The sequence below is a fragment of the Octopus bimaculoides genome, chromosome 2 (assembly GCF_046866305.1).
Source record: "Octopus bimaculoides isolate indiv1 chromosome 2, ASM4686630v1, whole genome shotgun sequence".
NCBI lineage: Eukaryota > Metazoa > Mollusca > Cephalopoda > Octopoda > Octopodidae > Octopus > Octopus bimaculoides.
Genome location: NC_142929.1, coordinates 34458902 through 34481381, shown reverse-complemented (window position 1 = coordinate 34481381; position 22480 = coordinate 34458902). Strand labels below are relative to the sequence as shown.

The 22480-nt window shown below is 32.3% G+C and overlaps 1 protein-coding gene across 1 annotated transcript in view; it reads left to right on the top strand.

Moving 5' to 3' along the window:
* Positions 1-14746, top strand: part of LOC106868104 (eukaryotic translation initiation factor 3 subunit J-A) — a 28566-nt gene extending 13820 nt beyond the window's left edge. Inside the window, exons 6-9 of the mRNA XM_014913226.3 lie at positions 12008-12108; positions 13066-13123; positions 13416-13489; positions 14102-14746. Of these exons, the coding sequence (XP_014768712.1) occupies positions 12008-12108; positions 13066-13123; positions 13416-13489; positions 14102-14209 (341 nt within the window). The 3' untranslated portion in view covers positions 14210-14746. The remainder of the gene's footprint in view (positions 1-12007; positions 12109-13065; positions 13124-13415; positions 13490-14101) is intronic.
* The last annotated feature ends 7734 nt before the right edge of the window (positions 14747-22480 follow it).

Sequence of the window (22480 nt, the reverse complement as noted above, 5' to 3'; positions counted from 1 at the left end):
TATTATTTATTATCATTAGATAATAAATGAAAATTGTCAGAAATGTATTTAAAAGATTTTTGCCCTTATTAAAAGTTAACACTTTTTCTAACAAATATTGCAATTTGGAAAAGAAGCCCTAACTTTGACAGCATACATATATTTTCTTATTTGTTATGCCGTAACGTTTAGGAATAGTAAATGCACATGCTTGTAATCTGTTGGTTATATTCTAATTGTTACTGGTATACATATTGTGCTACATGTGTTTTTATTCTGTTCTCAGCAGGTAATATTATGACCATCTGTATTAGTTATCATGTTACCTGCAACAGATGCCTTTCCTGTCATCAACACTTGTCTGTTTCCAAATATAATGTTCCTCTTTGGACATGTTTTCATGGAGAACTGGATACAAATGGTGTCCTTGACATGAAAATGAAACTTAATCACAACTATCATACAATGTTGAGACATGAAGACACAAGCCTACATACATATATACATACACTCAAACACTCTCTCCACTTGGTGTCAGTCAGTTTGTTGAAAGAAGCCCTGACTTTGAGAGCATACAAATATTTTGTTATGTCGTATAGTTAAGAGATAAGAAAAATGCACTTGCTAGTAACTTACTGGATATATTCTTGTTATTACTGGTTACTACTCAATGTGCTACATGTTTGTCACTACATAGTAATATTACCATGTATTGCCACATATTGATCATTTTATTGTAACCCCTACTCACCATTGGTTTATTATAGTTTTTATAATGGGTAATTTCTCCTTGTAATATTTAAATTTAAGTTCATCAGAATTAAAACTGAGTAAAATGAAATTAGATGCTCCATGGATTAATTTTTTTTGAAAATCATCATGTGATCTATGATTCGTCTTATTAAGCCTCTAGAATGTTTTTAGCATAAATGAATCTCTCTTATTTTCATTCCTCATATTGATAGAGGGTCTTGTAAATATTTTTAAATAGACGAAATAGATTTCTTTTACAGAACACGTCATTAGATAATAAAAAATATGAAGTAACAAATACTGAAATTTGGAAGGAAAAGAAAAACCCTAACTTTAACCCATACATATATTTATACATATATGTTATGCCGTGTGTTCAGGGATAGTAAATGCACATGCTAGTAGTCTACTGGCTATGATCTAATTGTTACTGGTATATACTAACTGTGCTACATGTTTGTTTATTCTGTTGCCATTTGTATTGCTTTATTATTTTTCATCATCATTTTTGTTTGCTTTTCTATGTTGTCATGGTTCCAATAGAAGTTTTTGAGGCAGTGTTTTGTGGTGCTAACCCTTATAGTTGCAGTCTAAAAGCTTTATATTGCATGAATTCATCATACTCATTCATTTTTTAAGAGCTTTTTCATGCCTGCATGGATTAGATAAAGTTCATTGTGGTACATTTTCTACAAAAGTTTCCTATCCTGTCATCAACACATGTCTGTTTCCAAATATATTTCTCCCTCAGTTTGTTATAGTTTTTATATTGGGTAATTTCTCTTTGTAATAAAGTAATCATGGAATTAAAATTTAAACTAATAATCCATTTGCATTGCTATTCGGTGGAAATATACTTGAAAGAATTTGCTGTTAATCAAAGTTTTGAACTGTTTTCCCAAAAAATATTGAAATTTGGAAGGAAAAGAAAAACCCTAACTTTAACCCATGCATATATTTATACATATATGTTGTGCCGTGTGTTCAGGGATAGTAAATGCACATGCTAGTAGTCTACTGGCTATGATCTAGTTGTTACTGGTATATACTAACTGTGCTACATGTTTGTTTATTCTGTTGCCATTTGTATTGGTTTATAATCATCCATATTTTAACATCTTTTCCATGCCTGCATGGATTAGATAAAGTTCATTGTGGCAGATTTTCTACAAAAGTCGCCTATCCTGTCATCAACACATGCTTGTTTCCAAATATAATATTTCTCCCTCAGTTTGTTATAGTTTTTATATTGGGTAATTTCTCTTTGTAATATTTAAGTTCATCACAATAGAGACTGAGTAAAATGAAATTAGATACTCAATGGATTAATTTTTTGAAAATCAGCAAGTGATCCATGATTTGCCATATTTATCCTGTTGAATATTTTTAGCTTCAATGAATCTCTCTTATTTTCATTTTTCATACTGACAGAGGGTCTAGGAAATATTTTTGAATAGAAGAAATAGATTTCTTCTACAGAACACATCATTAATTAATAAAAAAAAAATATGAAGTAATTTAGTGTGGAATTAGAATTTAAACTAATAATCCATTTGCATTGCTATTCAGTGGGAATATACTTGAAAGAATTTGCTGTTAATCAAAGTTTTAAACTGTTTTTCCAAAAAATACTGAAATTTGGAAGGAAAAGAAAAACCCTAACTTTAACCCATACATATATTTATACATATATGTTATGCCGTGTGTTCAGGGATAGTAAATGCACATGCTAGTAGTCTACTGGCTATGATCTAATTGTTACTGGTATATACTAACTGTGCTACATGTTTGTTTATTCTGTTGCCATTTGTATTGCTTTATTATTTTTCATCATCATTTTTGTTTGCTTTTCTATGTTGTCATGGTTCCAATAGAAGTTTTTGAGGCAGTGTTTTGTGGTTCTAACCCTTGTAGTTGCAGTCTAAAAGCTTTATATTGCATGAATTCATCATACTCATTCATTTTTTAAGAGCTTTTTCATGCCTGCATGGATTAGATAAAGTTCATTGTGGTACATTTTCTACAAAAGTTGCCTATCCTGTCATCAACACATGTCTGTTTCCAAATATATTTCTCCCTCGGTTTGTTATAGTTTTTATACTGGGTAATTTCTCTTTGTAATAAAGTAATCGTGGAATTAAAATTTAAACTAATAATCCATTTGCATTGCTATTCGGTGGGAATATACTTGAAAGAATTTGCTGTTAATCAAAGTTTTAAACTGTTTTCCCAAAAAATATTGAAATTTGGAAGGAAAAGAAAAACCCTAACTTTAACCCATGCATATATTTATACATATATGTTGTGCCGTGTGTTCAGGGATAGTAAATGCACATGCTAGTAGTCTACTGGCTATGATCTAGTTGTTACTGGTATATACTAACTGTGCTACATGTTTGTTTATTCTGTTGCCATTTGTATTGGTTTATACTCATCCATATTTTAACATCTTTTCCATGCCTGAATGTATTAGATAAAGTTCATTGTGGCAGATTTTCTACAAAAGTTGCCTATCCTGTCATCAACACATGCTTGTTTCCAAATATAATATTTCTCCCTCAGTTTGTTATAGTTTTTATATTGGGTAATTTCTCTTTGTAATATCTAAGTTCATCACAATAGAGACTGAGTAAAATGAAATTAGATACTCAATGGATTAATTTTTTGAAAATCAGCAAGTGATCCATGATTTGCCATATTTATCCTGTTGAATATTTTTAGCTTCAATGAATCTCTCTTATTTTCATTTTTCATACTGACAGAGGGTCTAGGAAATATTTTTGAATAGAAGAAATAGATTTCTTCTACAGAACACATCATTAATTAATAAAACAAATATGAAGTAATTTAGTGTGGAATTAGAATTTAAACTAATAATCCATTTGCATTGCTATTCAGTGGGAATATACTTGAAAGAATTTGCTGTTAATCAAAGTTTTAAACTGTTTTTCCAAAAAATATTGAAATTTGGAAGGAAAAGAAAAACCCTAACTTTAACCCATGCATATATTTTATATATATATGTTGTGCCGTGTGTTCAGGGATAGTAAATGCACATGCTAGTAGTCTACTGGCTATGATCTAATTGTTACTGGTATATACTAACTGTGCTACATGTTTGTTTATTCTGTTGCCATCTGTATTGCTTTATTATAGAACCTTTATTATTTTTCATCATCATTTTTGTTTGCTTTTCTATGGTGTCTTGGTTCCAATAGAAGTTTTTGAGGCAGTGTTTTGTGGTGCTAACCCTTATAGTTGCAGTCTAAAAGCTTTATATTGCATGAATTCATCATACTCATTCATTTTTTAAGAGCTTTTTCATGCCTGCATGGATTAGATAAAGTTCATTGTGGGACATTTTCTACAAAAGTTGCCTATCCTGTCATCAACACATGCCTGTTTCCAAATATATTTCTCCCTCGGTTTGTTATAGTTTTTATATTGGGTAATTTCTCTTTGTAATAAAGTAATCGTAGAATTAAAATTTTAACTAATAATCCATTTGCATTGCTATTCGGTGGGAATATGCTTGAAAGAATTTGCTGTTAATCAAAGTTTTAAACTGTTTTCCCAAAAAATATTGAAATTTGGAAGGAAAAGAAAAACCCTAACTTTAACCCATGCATATATTTATATATATATGTTGTGCCGTGTGTTCAGGGATAGTAAATGCACATGCTAGTAGTCTACTGGCTATGATCTAGTTGTTACTGGTATATACTAACTGTGCTACATGTTTGTTTATTCTGTTGCCATTTGTATTGGTTTATACTCATCCATTTTTTAACATCTTTTCCATGCCTGCATGGATTAGATAAAGTTCATTGTGGCAGATTTTCTACAAAAGTCGCCTATCCTGTCATCAACACATGCTTGTTTCCAAATATAATATTTCTCCCTCAGTTTGTTATAGTTTTTATATTGGGTAATTTCTCTTTGTAATATTTAAGTTCATCACAATAGAAACTGAGTAAAATGAAATTAGATACTCAATGGATTAATTTTTTGAAAATCAGCAAGTGATCCATGATTTGCCATATTTATCCTGTTGAATATTTTTAGCTTCAATGAATCTCTCTTATTTTCATTTTTCATACTGACAGAGGGTCTAGGAAATATTTTTGAATAGAAGAAATAGATTTCTTCTACAGAACACATCATTAATTAATAAAACAAATATGAAGTAATTTAGTGTGGAATTAGAATTTAAACTAATAATCCATTTGCATTGCTATTCGGTGGGAATATACTTGAAAGAATTTGCTGTTAATCAAAGTTTTAAACTGTTTTTCCAAAAAATATTGAAATTGGAAGGAAAAGAAAAACCCTAACTTTAACCCATACATATATTTATACATATATGTTGTGCCGTGTGTTCAGGGATAGTAAATGCACATGCTAGTAGTCTACTGGCTATGATCTAATTGTTACTGGTATATACTAACTGTGCTACATGTTTGTTTATGCTGTTGCCATCTGTATTGCTTTATTATAGAACCTTCATTATTTTTCATCATCATTTTTGTTTGCTTTTCTATGTTGTCATGGTTCCAATAGAAGTTTTTGAGGCAGTGTTTTGTGGTTCTAGCCCTTGTAGTTGCAGTCTAAAAGCTTTATATTACATATATTTATCTTATTCATTCATTAACCTCTTTTCCATGCCTGCATGGATTACATAAATTTCATCATGGCAGATTTTGTACAAGACATGCCTATCCAGTAATCAACGCTTGCCTGTTTCCAAATATATTTCTCTTTGGCTTGATATGTGTCAGTACATGAGAACATATAGACAAAGTTGTGAGGATATCTATATATATAAAGCTGAGAATGTGTGTCTGTATGTGTGTATCACTAAAACTGAAGAACTACCAAACCAATTTCATTCAAATTTTACGCATACACTACATAGGGTCCATGGAGTGTCATGGGCTAAAAAAATTTTCACCTTCTTGCCTAATGCAAGTCTGGAGCAATCTTTTAGCCCGTTTCGGTATTATGTGTCAAAAAGTGAAACAATAACATCTATTGTAGTGTGAGATAATAGTTTCAAATATTTAGCTACATGTGAATATGATCCGAAAGTGAGGGTGGATGTGTATATACATATAGGCACATGTATGTGGGTGTGCTTACGTGAATACTAAGGACATTTTTACTCCCTCTCCTCACTTAGCGGTCATTCTAATAGGTCTTTTGTCTTAATAATGGTGATTCACACAGTAATTTCCCTTTAACGGTCATTTTCATAGCATTTTTTCGATGGCCAGATAACTGAAGAGATGACAGTGTGGGTTTCCACCCCAACATCCGAAACTCAGAGTTTTATTATGGCTACCGAATAATTGTCACATATTACTTGCAGATAAATTCCTCTATTTACATAATATTGAGGTCTCTTTCTTTCTTTTGTTGTCTTACCTTTTCTATCAATACATATATATATATACATACACATCAATAAAGTACTAGGCCTACAAAGAATAAATCCTGGGGTCGATTTCTTCGACTAAATGTGGTGCTCCAGCATGGCTGCAGTCACATGATCGGAACAGGTAAAACAATAAAAAAACTATGCCATTTTAATCCCGAGCAATGACATATATCTCTGCTAGTATATTTATATATGACTGGTTGCTTTCAATTTCCACCTAACAAAGCCATTCACAAGGCTTTGGTCATACCAGAGCTACAGTTGAAGACGCTAAGGTACCATGTAGTGGAATTTAACCAGTTGCTGTGTAATGGGAAGCAAACTTTTTAACCTTGCAGCCATTCCTGCACCTAATATATTAGTTTTGTGGTATCTAACTTTTATTATTTGGTCAGTAAATTAATTTCTATCAAGCTATTTAAATACTTAACTTATTTTTTGTTATAGCTGCATATTTATTTTCATTTCTTCTCTGTACTATTAATGGGTTTGGTAATAATCGTGTCTTTTAAGAAATATTTGTCTGATTATTTAGTACTGTTTATGCTAGAAAGTTCATTCATTAATAAAATATATGAAATATTGCACCATACAGTAGACATTTATCTCCCTAGTCCTATACAAATTTAGGCATTTGCCTTATGGCCGTTATGAAAGACTAAACACAATCTCTTTGTAAAATATTTTTTTAATAATAGGGTTCATATGTTGGAATTGGGGTATTACACTTCCATTATTCATACAAGAAAAGCTTTCATTTCTTGAATGGCTTCATACCTTTTTTCTGTTGGAGTGCTGTCTGTTCTAATTATCTAGTATGTTTGACTCTTTAACCATAATTTCCTGTGGATGTTCAAAGAGAGATGTATTTTTTTAAATTTACTTCTGCCTTATCTTACTTTTTTGTGTGTCCTGGCATCATTTTTTAAAACGCTGGAATATTTATATTATATCAACTGCTTCATTTGTTAGCATAAATTTCTTTATTTTCAGTTTCATTTCCACTACCATTACTTTGTGTCCTCTTCAGTAAAACAATATTTTCTCTCTGTTTTCAACATGCTGAAAGAAAAATACAATCAAATTTATCATAAGTCCAATTGTTGAAAGAAACCCTGACCTTGAGAGCATACAAATATTTTGTTATGTCGTATAGTTTAGGGATATTAAATGCACTTGCTAGTAATCTACTGGGTATATTCTAGTTGTTACTACTCACTGTGCTACATGTTTGTCACTGCATAGTATTACCATGTACTGATACATATTGATTGTTTTCTTGTGGATTTTATTGCTTCTTTATTATAGTTTTTATATTGGGTAAATTTCTTTATGTAAACTTTAAATTTGATTTTATTACAATACATAGGGTGTGTAAAAACAAACTAGATACTCAATGGAAAATCTTTTCAAGATATGTCATCCATGGATTGTCTTGTGTTAGCTAATATTTTCTATTTAACTAGTGGAATATTTTTTCTAAATGAATATTTCTTTCTTTTCATTTCTTGTTTATCCTAACAGAGTGTCTTTCATTTTAGTTTAAAGAAGTGGTTATTGATTTCACTAGAGTATTAATTCTTAGCCCTATGATAATTGTGAATGAAAAAACAAACTCTCTTTCATTATAAAGATATCCTTGAATCCTTCGTATGCAATATGAAGTCATTGAATGTTAATGTGGAACATAAATTGTCACTCATTAGAATAACAGATTTTGCTCTTAAGTTTTAAACTTTTTCTGACAAATATTGAAATTTGGTGGGGAGAAAAACCCCTAACTTTGACAGCATACATATATTTTCTTATTTGTTATGCCGTAATGTTTAGGGATAGTAAATGCACATACTAGTAATCTACTGGTTATATTCTAATTGTTACTGGTATATATACTGTGCTACATGTATTTTTTTATTCTGTTGTCAGCAGGTAATATTATGACCATCTGTATTGGTTTATTATAGAATCTCTTCTTTTTTCATCATCATTTTTATGCCTTTTCCATGTTATGGTTTCAATGGAAATTTTTGCAGCAGTTTTTTCTGGTACTAACCCTTGTAGTTGCTGTCTAGAAGCTTTTTATTGCATGAATTTGTCCTATTTTGCAGGACCCACGCAAGCATGGGTCCTGCAAAAATACATTGGCACAAATTTTCTACAGCTTCACCTATTTCCAAATAGATATTTTTCCATCTCATAGTACATAAAAGAATGGCTTTCATTTCTTTAATGGTGTCATACCATTTTCTATTGGACTGCTGTATTTTTTATACATCTGTTTGGGAAAACTACTCTTCAAAATCTTATCTCATTTTTGTGTGGGTCTTGGCAGCATAAAGTCAGTTATAAAATTTGTTGAAAAATCCCTGACTTTGAGAGCACACAGATATTATGTTGTGTAGTTTAGAGATATTAAGTGCATTTACTAGTAATCTACTGGATATATTCTAGTTGTTACTGGTGACTACTCAATGTTTGTCAGTACATGATAATATTATCATGTGTTGACATATTGTTGATTGGCTTGTGAGTTTTACTGTAATCCTTCCCTCGACCTTGTTGCTTTATATTGGGTAAATTTTGTATGTAAACTTTAAAATTCAGTTTTCTTTTACAGTACGTAGGGTGTGTAAAACCAATTTAGATATTCTATGGATTAATCTTTTGAACATGATTATGTAATTCATGAATCATCTGGTTTTAGCTAACTTTTTATTTAGCCTGTAGAATACCTCTTTTCATAAATGAATGTTCCTTATTTTAACTTCTTTATACTGCTAGAGGATCTAGTAAATATATTTGGTATTATCATGTCCCTTTAATTTTGATAGTAGCTCGAAGAAATGGCTACTGATTTCTTATTTGATTGAACTGTGTATGAAATATTGATTCTAAATACACAGGAGAGAATTGTCTCTTTAAACACTAGAAGATTAATCTTTCATTATAAAAGTTTCTTGAATTCCTTCATATTTGACCCTTTAGCATTCAAGTCACTTTGTTAAATGTAATGCTTATTTATTCACATTGTTTTTGATTAATTATGCATTAGCTTGGTGCTTCAAGATTTTGATGGTGCAATTACTTCTAGAATGGTATTTGGTAAATGTAAGAGATTGGGTCTGGCAAGTTTGAATATAAAAAAGCTAGAATATTTGAACTAGATGTTTAATGCTAAAGTTTTAAAAGATTATTTTGAAATAATAATTCCGCCTGCTAAACATATTTAGATAATAAATTATATGAAGTAATTTAATGATAGTGTAGATCTAAAATTTAAATTGATATTCATTTGCATTGTCTTTCATTGGAAATGTACTTAAAAGATTTTGCTAAGTTTTAAACTGCTTTTCTAACAAAAGTTGAAATTGGGGAGAAGCCCTGACTATGAACCATACATATATTTATATATATATGTTGTGCCGAATGTTCAGGGATAGTAAATGCACATGCTAGTAATGTACTGGTTATAGTCTAGTTGTTACTGGTATATACTAACTGTGCTACATGTTTGTTTATTCTGTTGCCAACAGCTAATAATATGCCTGTCTCTTATAATCATCGTTTAATGTCTGTTCCTTACTGGCATTATCTGGACAGTTCAGCTGGGTCTGATGGATCCAAGGATTGCATCATCTATCAGTGTCTGCTTGGGCATGGATGTCCTTCTCAACACTAACCCTGTTACCATGTATACTGGGTGCTTTTCTCACCACCACAGGCAACCATGCAGCTCACAAGAGTACAAAACCTGGGGAAGAGCAGGTCTTTGTAGAGGAGCTACAATTGCTACTCATTCAAGAGAGAGTGAGAATGAATCTGTAGTTACTACAAAAAGATAGATATTGGTGATGAGGTATCCAAGTGATACTTAATAGTGTGAGGTGAGTAGGAGTAAGTGGGGATAGAGAAACTAGGTGTTTATGTAAGGTGACAATTTGCAAGAGTGTATGGTGACAATATTTGCAAGGAAGTACTTTTTAAAATCGATCTCTGCCTTATCTCGTTTTTGTGTTGGTCCTAGCATCAATCTCTAAAACACTGAAATTTATTTACAATTTAATTTTCACGACCAGTGCTTCAAATGTCATATAGCGTAAAATTAAGACATTTTCCTTGAATATTTTCAACATGCTGAAAAAGAAAACATTCAAATTTACCTTAAACCCAAATTGAGTCATGTAGCATAAGTCATTAACTATGAATGTATAAGACAAAAAAATGACTCAAACTGTCAAATATTTATGTGCTAAATTGTAAAATGATGCTTGAATTGTCAATAATAAGAAATTTCCGTAAAGATTTATAAGGATGTGCATAGTTATGAGATATTTCATTGTGAAGGCTTCAATGGTTAACTTATTTGAATTTTGAAAGATCCTGACTTTGACAGCATACATTTACTTTCTTATTTGTTATGCCGTAATGCTCAGGGATATTAAATGTACATGTTAGTAATCCACTAACTATTAGTTATTACTGGTGATTACTAACTGTGCAACATTATACCACATATTGAACAATTGCCTTTTAGTAGTTTTCATTGTATTATCTTGAGAATATTTTTATATGATCTATATATCTTGTTTCATATTAGAATATTTGTTTGACTAAATGTTTGGGTGTTTAGGCTATTTCCTTTCTGTGAACTAGATATTTATTTTCAATTATAATCCTTTATGGTATAAAGCAATGTAAGTTGATTTGGCGTAAATCTGTTTATTAAACCATTGGCATTCAGGTTTCTTTGTCAAATGTAATGCTTATTTATTCAATTGTTCTGAATTAATCGTGCATTATCTCTTAGCTGTGAGATTTTGACAATGTGATTGTTTATTTTTAGAATGACATTGCAGGGTAGGTGTGAGAGATTAAATTTGGTCGGTTTTAACATAAAACAGTTCAAATAATTGTGGTGGATAAGGCCAGATTAAATGCTAAAGGGTTAAAGTAATTTCACAAAACTGAAAACATTAAGTGAGATGATGTTTCTGCAGCATAATACATTGTTTTGTCAATAACAGTTACAGTAATTGAATTGACTGATACAAAATGTTTAATTTTTCTATAAAATATTTGAAACATGGTACATACATTTCTCTCTAAATCATCGAAAGCAGTGTACTGAACCAATATGTTTGGATTATGTAAACATGAAAATTTGTATTTAACTATTAGTGCTTGCATTGGGTCCTTTTAGAAGAATAGTAAAAATGTAGCTTGAAATTTAACATGATGTTTTAACATTTTATGCATCCAGAGGGCAACATTTGCAAACCATTTGTCAGCTGACAGCATCCTAGTTTTTTTCAGCATGTAAAAAACAATTTAACTTTTCATAAAGGCATGACTGGACTTGTTGACAAGAAACCTCTCATTGAATTACATAGGAAGTTGCATATCTCTCATTTTTTCTTTAAAAAATTTTTTTTTTAACAATTTCCTCAAGCACAAGTTGCCTTTTGATTAAAAGTGCAAACTACATTTTGATTTAAAAGCAATTATGAATATATATATATATACATATAGCTAACACTTAATATTTTCATGTTCATTTTTCCATGAGTTTAGACATGCCTGAAGTCTAGCAAATGGCCATTCATCTCAATCTGCTATCATCTCAAGTAATACCCAACATTGTAAGATTTTACACCACAATTTTTTTCTCATATCCTTCCTGGTTTTTCTGTGTCATAGACTTAAACACTTGTGCAAGTTTTAATAAATTTTTCAATCATAAAAGCAATTTTGCCATAATTTAAAATATTTTGTTGGGGAGAGATGATGTTGTTAACTGGTTTTTAGTTAATTCAACTAAACATCATTTCTCTGTTTTAGGATTAGTGGAGGGAGCTGGTATTGACCAAATGAGTCCAGAATCAGAAGAAGATTTTATAAAATTTGAAGAAGCATTAAAAGAAAAGATAACAACATTTGAGGTAATATTTTCTATGGTTGTTCTTTTCCTTATATGCATAGACTTTAAAATAAGGTTATGTAATGTTCTATTAACTACAGTTGTTTGATGTATAAGCAAAAAGTCTAGTTATGTTAAAACTAGACAGTAAGGTATGCTGAGATGTACTTGATGCAATATCAGATCATCTTTTATTGTATTTCTAAAACACACAGTTATGTCTCAGTTAAATTTTAAAATAATTGCATGCTTGATTTGGTTCTTTGAAACTCCTTATGTTTTTATTTTGTGATGTTTGAAAAAGTTACTTTCATGGAATTTTTGTGTGAAAAATAAAGTTAAATTCAATGCAATGACAGCATTGAAGAATTGTGTACATAAACAGATTCATGCTATTAAAAGTAGGTGCACCTTGAAGGTTGCAATGACATTTCAAATTAAAAGTTCAACCACAAATTTAACACTACATAAATACACTGATACACAACAAGTGTTTATCTAGTGAAATCATGTGCTATCACTAACAAAATAACAAGATTTATTTCAATAGTTTTATATAAAATATGAATAGATAAATTTTATTAAACCAGTAAAAATTTTGTAGAGATTGATAACAAGTGTTAAGTTTAGAACTTCATAAATTAAAATCCTGTTAATGGTGACTTTCTCAAAAACAAAGCCAGCGTATTGTAAACCACTGAAGAAGCAGTTATCTCATTGTTTTTAATGTCCTTCTTCCCACATTGGCAGAAGTTCTACTATAGTATATCATAATGCTAATTGACTGTCTGATTTGCCCACTCCTTTCCATGGGCAAATCAGCATGTCCTAGTTTTTCGTAAAGTTTTTATATAACATTCTTGGCATATAAGCTGTTGGCTAGTCAGATTTAAAACAAAGTTGAAGCTGGTATTTAAAATTAAGACAAATCAGTTAAATCTCACCTAATTTTTTTCTTTTTCTCTCTCTCTCTCACCAGAAATCACCACACTATACAGCATTTTTAGACAAGCTATTTACAGACCTTATTATTAATGGTAATTATAAACAATACTTTATATTTTTCTCTTGGTGATCACAGATGTGCATAAAGCTATTTTCAAGCAAGTGTATATTGTGCTAAATTTTTGAACTCTTGTTCAGTATTTACAAGTTAACTTTTGATAATAAAAGTTGCATGCAACGGAACATTTTATTTTATTTTATTTCTTTATTTTGTCATGTTTCAGTGTCACTAAAACTGTGTGTTTTTTTTTATATATTAGATTAAGTAGATTTGATTGTAAAATATTTTGATAATTTTTAATTTAAACTTTTTCTTGCCACTAGTTGAATCTGATGAAATTAGAAAAATTAATGCATCACTTAGCAGTATGTACCATGAAAAACTGAAACAACAAAAGGTAAATATTCTAATTTTGAATTTAATATGATTTAACTAGTCTTTAACCAACTAAAGCAGCAATATTTTTAGATGTGTTAGAATTGTAGTATTAGTTTTCAAGTCACTTTGCACATTAATACCACAATTCTAACTCCTCTAAAAACGTAGTAATGAGAGCTGTAAAGTAAATGACTTAAATACAATGATTACTGCTTAAGACTTGCTGTTATTTGCTTTATAAATAGTGTTTTGCATAAACATTTTAAGGAGTTTCATCAACGCTTTTACATCTGATTTTTTCATGCTGGCATGTGTTGGATGAGATTTCTTGTGGCAGTACTATAGGTGCCCTTTCTGACGCCAACCCTTGTGTTCAAGTAAGGGACTTTATTCTACATCTTTGTATGTCAAATGATAAATGTATCAGACTTGTTTACAGCAGGTATGGGCAACATTACCACAAGCAGTGTCATTGCAGACACTAACATACTTACATGTATGTGTGTGTATAACCACACAGCCATGCATTTGCCTGTTATGTTATTTTCAAAATAGTAATCCTAGTTTGTCTAATAGTATTTTTTGAAGCAGCATTTTATTTTAGTGTTTTTTTTTTCTCTCCTCTTTTTAGGAAAATGAGAAAAAGAAGAAAAAGAAAACTAAAGCATCTATAAAGTTTGGTAAAGAAAATGACTTAGATGATATACGCTATGATGATTTTGCAGAAGACTTTATGTAAGAAATATCTGATGTGTGTGCCCCTGGTCCATTGGCTGTGGCTATAGATTGCTACTTAATAATTAATTTGATACTGTCAGCATGATAGAAAGTTTAAAAAACAGTATTGGTGGTGGTGCTTGTGGTGCAGGGTATCTGACTTTTGTATTTTCCCACATTGACGTCACCTTCACTGCTGTTTGATGGAGCATGCAAACTGGAACAATAAATGAACTTGTACATTTAAATAGGTTGGTTAAATAAATCACGATGCTTTTACATGGTGGATGACATCTCAATGGCACTTAACTCATTGGTCCATGTGCCTTGGATGGCTTCTCTACTGACTTTTGAACCATTTGTAAAAGAAAGAAATCAATTTACTATTATGTAGAGAATCTTAAAGAAGACCGGCTTATTGGTGCCATTGCTGACAAACATTATCTCAATTCCAGCTCTCTTAATTTCTTCCTTTCCTCTTTCTTTTCCCCCTCCTCCTATCTCTATTATAAAAATTATTTATAATATAAATATTCTATTAATAAATATTCTCTACGTATGTTTGTTTGTTTACTTCATCAAATGTTTTGTTATGTTTGTAACAGTTTTTAATCAGTTTTGCTTATTGGAGAATAATTACCCAACAAAAGTTACTATTTAATTAAAATTGCTATTTTAGAACAATTGTTTTTCTATTTGACTTTCTAGATGGTCATGGATTCAAACCGTACAGCTTGGTACATCACCTATTACTAGCAAACCATTGCTTGGTTTGCTAGTATTTGCTTTGACTTAACCCAAAACAATACAATTGAATGCAGTAAGATCATATAACATTGGTAGTCATTTCTTTTGTTCTGTAGTTTTGATGGCCTTTAGTCCCATAATTTTCAGCACTGCAAAGTGTCAGTTTTTGAAGTTGGATAATTAATTGTTTCTTCCATGATCTCTGTAAGATTTAAACTCTGCACTGTTATCTAGGCATTGCTGAATGTAAACCTCTATTTACAAGGTAGCCTAGATTCAACCTGAAGTGAAGTGCTGAAAAGAATTATGAACTTTTGGTCATTATGCTAACATACTATCAACTCAGCAAATTGCTTCTCAATGATGCAAAACAACTGAGAATGTAACTAATTCAAAACGTTTTGAAACTTTGATCTTTTTGAATTTTCTTAATAATTTAGTAAATTATAAGCATGAGCAATAATGTTTTAATATAAATCTAACATCATAAAGTGATTACCTAAAACTTTTATTGAACATTCATTCCAAGTAGTCTATTACTATGAAAAAATGGCCAGTATGGGTACTTTTTAAACTAAATAGTCATATCCAACTACTGTTGGCTGATGATTCAGAGAGATGTATGGCATTTCTTTACATCTGGTTTTCCAACTTCTAGAAAAGTAGAAATGTTTAAGTGATAGACGGGGATTTATTCATAAACCCTTTTCAGGATTCAGTTTTTAAAATGATACATGAAAAGAATATGAAATAATCCTCCATGCAAAAATACAATATTTCCCGATTTGACATTGTCTCAATTTGAAGAAAATTGTGAATTTGTTGAAAATATTTTTGGTTTGGTTTTGTTCAACTTTGGTTATATTCAGAAATCTGAAATTAAAATATTTGCTCTTGCCATTGCTACTCTACAAAGACTCTTAAATGGTTTTATTATTTTCTTATTAAGAATGTTGTGTTGAATTGTTTTCTTTATACATGCACAGGTATGGATGTGTGGTTAGGAAGTTCACTTCCCAACCACAAATTTTGGGGTTCAAACCCATTGAGTAGTGTCTTGGACAAGAGTCTTAATGGATTTGGAAGGCAGAAACTGAAAGAAGCCTGTTGTGTGTGTATATAAATATATACTTTTCTCGCTGGATTGTGTGTTCATTTCTCTTTTTGTCATCTGTGATTTTACTTTTGATCTATATAAATGAAGATATTTCCTTCGTCTGGCTGTTTTTCTCTCTACAAAACGGAAAGTTACATTGTGGAACAGTCTTTTTAACAAGTTTATTTATCACCTGACGAGATACATCTGCACCACCGGCTACTCCTGAACCTGTTGAGTGTCCCACCCAAGAGGAATCGATGCTAGATGTGTCAAAACAACTGTCGTTATTAATAATAAAATCTCGTATATTCCATCTGTATTTCATTTGTTATTTGAATATATATGTATATATATTTCAGGTTGGCAATATCTTTTTCTCCTTACCTTGACATCACAATACTTGTAAATGAGTGTTGGTGTCAGCTGGCAACAAGGTTATTCAAATTAATTACTAATCATATTTAACCTCACTCAATTGTTCTTATCCCTCATTTTAGTAGAATCTAAATAAATAAAAGTATGGAAGGTGGCTATTGGCACTGTTCTTTCCCTCATCCCTCCATTCTTTCAGAGTAGAAAATGATATTTTTTAAAATTCAAAAGGTTTTAACACTTGTTTCAATTGCTATAGAATTATAGTGAAGGCATGTGGCTTAGTGGTTAGGGTATTCGGCTCACGATTGTAAGATTCATGAGTTCAATTCCCGAAGACACTTTATTTCACATTGCTCCATTTCACTCAGCTGGCATAAATGAATAGGTAGTACCTGTATTTCAAAGGGCCAGCCTTTTCACACAATCTCCCTGAGGACTACATTAAGGGTACACGTGTCTGTGGAGTGCTCTGGCACTTGCACGTTAATTTCAGAAGCAGGCTGCTCTGTTGATCGGGTCAACTGGAACCCTCGTCGTCGTAACCGACGGAATACCCATTATAGAACTACTGACATTAACATATAGTAGTCCTGCAAATTCAAAGTCTCTCATATACAATAGTTATCACTTTCTGTTTATTGAGAGTTAGTCCTGAACTGAAGAGGTTTTACACTTAGAGAAAATGTCCTCAAACTTTTCTACGTTGGTTGTTTTAATCATCTCACAATAGAATTATTTCCCTTGTATTGAGGAATGGCTGTTCTATGTGACAATTACAAATAAATAATTAGCTTTGGTATATAACTCGCATAGGAGGCGCAATGGCCCAGTGGTTAGGGCAGCGGTTTCGATTCTCAGACGGCGTTGTGAATGTTTATTGAGCGAAAACACCTGTAGCTCCACGAGGCTCCGGCAGGGGATGGTGGCGAACCCTGCTGTATTTTTTCACCACAACTTTCTCTCACTCTTACTTCCTGTAATTCAAAGGGTCAACCTTGTCACGCTGAATATCCCCGAGAACTGCGTTATGGGTACACGTGTCTGTGGAGTGCTCAGCCACTTGCACGTTAATTTCACGAGCAGGCTGTTCCGTTGATCGGATCAACTGGAACCCTCAACGTCGTAGGCGACGGAGTGCCAACAACAATAACTCGCATAAAGATTTGATGTACTGAATATTGCACGCAAGAAATCCTAAGATGCTTAAAATTTAACTTTCGTGTGGAAAAACAAAACGAAAACTAGCGACACTGAAAAGAGGAGGAGAGATAATTTCAAGAAATAAGGAATTGATCCCTGGAAAGGCTTTCCTTGTACATATTTGCTGTCGAGGGACAATTATGTAAGATGTTTCGGTATACCAGACTTCACATACGACATACAGTGCATCAGCTTCTAGCTATCCAAGTTAAAGCCAATGGCGCATTTAAGTTGTTTCCCCCATTTTATTTCTTTAATTTAGGTGCAGGTGTGGCTGTGTGGAAAGAAGCTTGCTTAGCAGCCACATGGTTCCTGGTTCAGTCCCACTCAGTGACACCTTAAGCAAGTGTCTTCTATACCCGGTCGACCAGTGTTGTGAGTGGATTTGGTAAACGGAAACTGAAAGAAGCCCGTATATATTTCTGTTTCCCCACCACCGCCATCGCTTGACAACTGATGGTGGTGTGTTTACGTCCCCGTAACTTGTCGGTTCAGCAAAAGAAACCGATACAATAAATACTAGGCTTACAAAGAATAAGTCCTGGGGGTCGATTTGTTCGACTAAAAACGGTGCTCCAGCATGACCGCAGTCAAATGAATAAAAGAACTTAAGCAAATTACATCAGCCAAAAATTATTCGCATCTCTTTCAATATTTAAAAATAAAGAAGGCAGTGAGCTGGCAGGAACAAAGCAACAGAAAAAGAAACGGCGAAGGGATTCACTATGGTTAAAAAGAAAAGAATGAGTTCTCAGCCGGAAAAGAGGTGAGAAAAGAAACTGTGAAAGGAGGGCAGTAAGAAGGAGAAAGTCAGAAACCCAACTGCATGAAGGTGAGATGAAGAGACTATTTATGGAGGAAGAAAAGAGAAAACCAAAAATCCAAGAGAAAGGAAAGAAGATGGAGTATGGTATCTTGCGACGTACCCCAAAAATGTTGAAACAGAGAAAAAGATAATCAAGTTTCATTCAATAGTAAGAGTGAAGGTGCCTTCATACGTCTACGCGAAGGATATGAAGGCAATATCGATCGAAGAGGAAAACTACAGAAAGTTGAAAGAAGTGTGTGGAGGTGGAATTTAAAGAGTTGCCACCACTGGTGAATTTAAGAGATATCGAACCATTGATGAAGTTCTACTAAAGACAAAAAAAAAAGTATGAAATTAAAGGGGAAAAAAAAGAAAAATTGTAGATAATCCATATAACGGTTCAAATGCTAATGCCCATGCGTCAATATTCATTTTTTCATTTTTATATAACTTTCATCTCATTTACTTTCGTTTTTATGTTTTTTGTCCCCACTATGGTCTTGTCTGTTCTTGTGGTTCTCCCCATCTATGTTTAGGGCTTTATGCCTAATAAAGAAATAGGTATTTCGTCTATCTTTACGTTCTGAGTTCAAATTCCACCGAGTCGGCTTTGCCTTTCATCCTCTCAGGGTTGATAAATTAAGTACCAGTTGCGTACTGGGGTCGATCTAATCGACTGGCCCCCTCCCTAAAAATCTCGGGCCTTGTGCCTAGAGTAGAAAAGAATATCTAAAAATAAAGGCGGCTAGCTGGTAGAATCGTTAAACACTCCGGGCGAAATGCTTAGCGGCATTTCGTCCATCTTTACGTTCAGAGTTCAAATTCTGCTGAGGTCGGCTTTATCTTTCATCCTTTCGGGGTCGATGCAATCGATTTGCCCCCCACCCCACCCCCGATATTGCTGACTTTGTGCTAAAATATGAAAGCAATATTTAATTGATTAGTGAGCGTTGTTAAACTATATTATGCTGATATATAAATATAGCGAACAAATTCTGCCGAAGTCGACTTGGCTTTTTCTTCTTTCGGGGTCGATAAAATAAGTACCAGTCATGTACTGAGGGCGATGTAATATCCCGAGACACGCCCATTGCTGTCTCTTACGTGCAACTATCAAATTTGAAAAATCTCACCTAATTTTTTTTCTCTTTCTCTCTCTCTCCAGAAATCACCACACTATACAGCATTTTAAGACAAGCTATTTACAGACCTTATTATTAATGGTAATTATACAGGCAGTACTATAGGGCACCTATAGTACTACCACAAGAAATCTCATCCAACACATGCCAGCATGAAAAAAATCAGATGTAAAAGCGTTGATGAAACTCCTTAAAATGTTTATGCAAAACATTATTTATTCTGAGGTTATAAAGTAATTTTGAGAGAACTATTTTCTCATTTCTCAAAACTATCCTTTTCCCTTAAGGGTCGCTTTCAGTTGCAGCTATATTTTTTCTTTCTCCAAGAAGGAAATTTCAGTGAATATGAAAGTAATCTATATATATATATATATATAAATGAGAATGTGTGTCTGTCTGTCTGTGTGAATCACGGCAACATAATATCTCCTCCACTATTTAAGTATTACATGTCAAAAGTGAAACAAAAACACTCATGTCAAATACTTTCACTTTAAAAATGAAACTATTCCACTAACTGAAATAATCACATTTCGATACTGTAATGACAGATACTTTCAGAGAAAGAGAAAGAGAGAGAGAGAGATGTATATGTACACGTTATTCCACTAACTGAAACAATCACATTTGGATACTGTAATGACAGATACTTTCAGAGAGAGAGAGAGAGAGAGAGAGATGTATATGTATACATATAGATGTATATGTACACGTATATGTATAGATATATATATAGATATAGATCTATATGCATACATGTATATGTATACATATGTGTAGATGTATATATATATATATATATATAGATGTACATGTAATATGTACACATATATACATGCATACAGATATCTATACATATATACACCCATCACATACATACACATGCACACAAACACACACATTAGTCATTTGTTTTCTTATCCAAAACTACGTCAAAAGTACTGAATGGATCTTTATGAAATTTGGAAATTATATTCTATGCATAACGGTCATAACTCCCATGAAAATTCATATATTTTTGATGTTGATGAAATTTTAACCCGAACATAACAGATGAGCATTATTCGTAATTCAACGGTACAACAGTGTAAGACTACCCTTTCAGATATACTTACATTGTGATTTCTGCAATGTGGTGCATAAATTGTCAAGTAAATGAGACGCATCTTTGCCTCCACTGATTCACTTGCAAAGTGTTGAGTAAAATTATTTCGTTGCAGACCTCCTTTGAGTCTTTTTATTATCACTGCGACACACATAGTCCCCAGTTGGTAACATTGATTTCAAGGCCTTCCCAGATAAGAGAGTGGTTGTTCTAAGACATTTATCGATTGTAAATTTTGTCTGCAATTTGGAAATTATATTCTATGCATAACGGCCATAACTCCCATGAAAATTCATATATTTTTGATGTTGATGAAATTTTAACCCGAACATAACAGATGAGCATTATTCGTAATTCAACGGTACAACAGTGTAAGACTACCCTTTCAGATATACTTACATTGTGATTTCTGCAATGTGGTGCATAAATTGTCAAGTAAATGAGACGCATCTTTGCCTCCACTGATTCACTTGCAAAGTGTTGAGTAAAATTATTTCGTTGCAGACCTCCTTTGAGTCTTTTTATTATCACTGCGACACACATAGTCCCCAGTTGGTAACATTGATTTCAAGGCCTTCCCAGATAAGAGAGTGGTTGTTCTAAGACATTTATCGATTGTAAATTTTGTCTGCAATTTGGAAATTATATTCTATGCATAACGGCCATAACTCCCATGAAAATTCATATATTTTTGATGTTGATGAAATTTTAACCCGAACATAACAGCATTATTTGTAATTCAACGGTACAACAGTGTAAGACTACCCTTTCAGATATACTTACATTGTGATTTCTGCAATGTGATGCATAAATTGTGAAGTAAATGAGACGCATCTTTGCCTCCACTGATTCACTTGCAAAGTGTTGAGTAAAATTATTTCGTTGCAGACCTCCTTTGAGTCTTTTTATTATCACTGCGACACATAGTCCCCAGTTGGTAACATTGATTTCAAGGCCTTCCCAGATGAGAGACTGGCATTCCACTTAATGTCTATGTTCCATGCTGGCATGGATTGGAGAGTTATTAATGTAGAAATATGGTATCGTAGCTACTAACAGTTGAGGGTTGCGTAGTCTAGACGGCGTTTTTAGATTTCATTATTCTCTTTAACCCGGGCAAAGTCGGGTATTTCTGCTAGTGTATAATAATTTTTCACCAAAATCTGATTAAAATTGGGGTTACGCATTATTCAAGATGTTAGACTGCAAAAGTCTCTTCCAACTTTTATTAAGGGAAGAGAAGAAAAAAAACACTAATTTAAAAACGCGCTCTATCACTTTTAGATTATATTATAATGTATCGATATATTTTATATAAAATGAAGTAGACAGGATTATAGTAGATTATCCACAGCGTAGGAGATTTGCCAGATAAGAATAAAACTGAGGTTAACAAGTCAAGGTATTGAGGATAAGTTACGGTAGAAAAAAAAATTAATTGATGTAATCTCATGGCTGAATTAGATGTGGTAATAAAATTATTTTCTGAAAATATAAAGCTTTCAATCAAAGGTATTAGTTTCATCAACGGTTAAGTGACTTGATGTCAAATATGTGAGTTCTATGAATAATGCTTACAGTACCCCATAACTTTAATAACGGAAGACAGATGCTTTAATATAAAGACATGCGATCTTTCATTTTCTTTTCTTTGTTTTATTTTCAATCCAAACACGTTAGAAATAGCAGCCAAATCTTTTGAAAACGAAAAGTGTTATATAGACTTCATAGAAATAGCTGAGAAATATCCTTCAAATCATTACATGAGAAATGACCTGAGGTTAAACAAAAGTAATAAAAAGTATTTACTACTATTA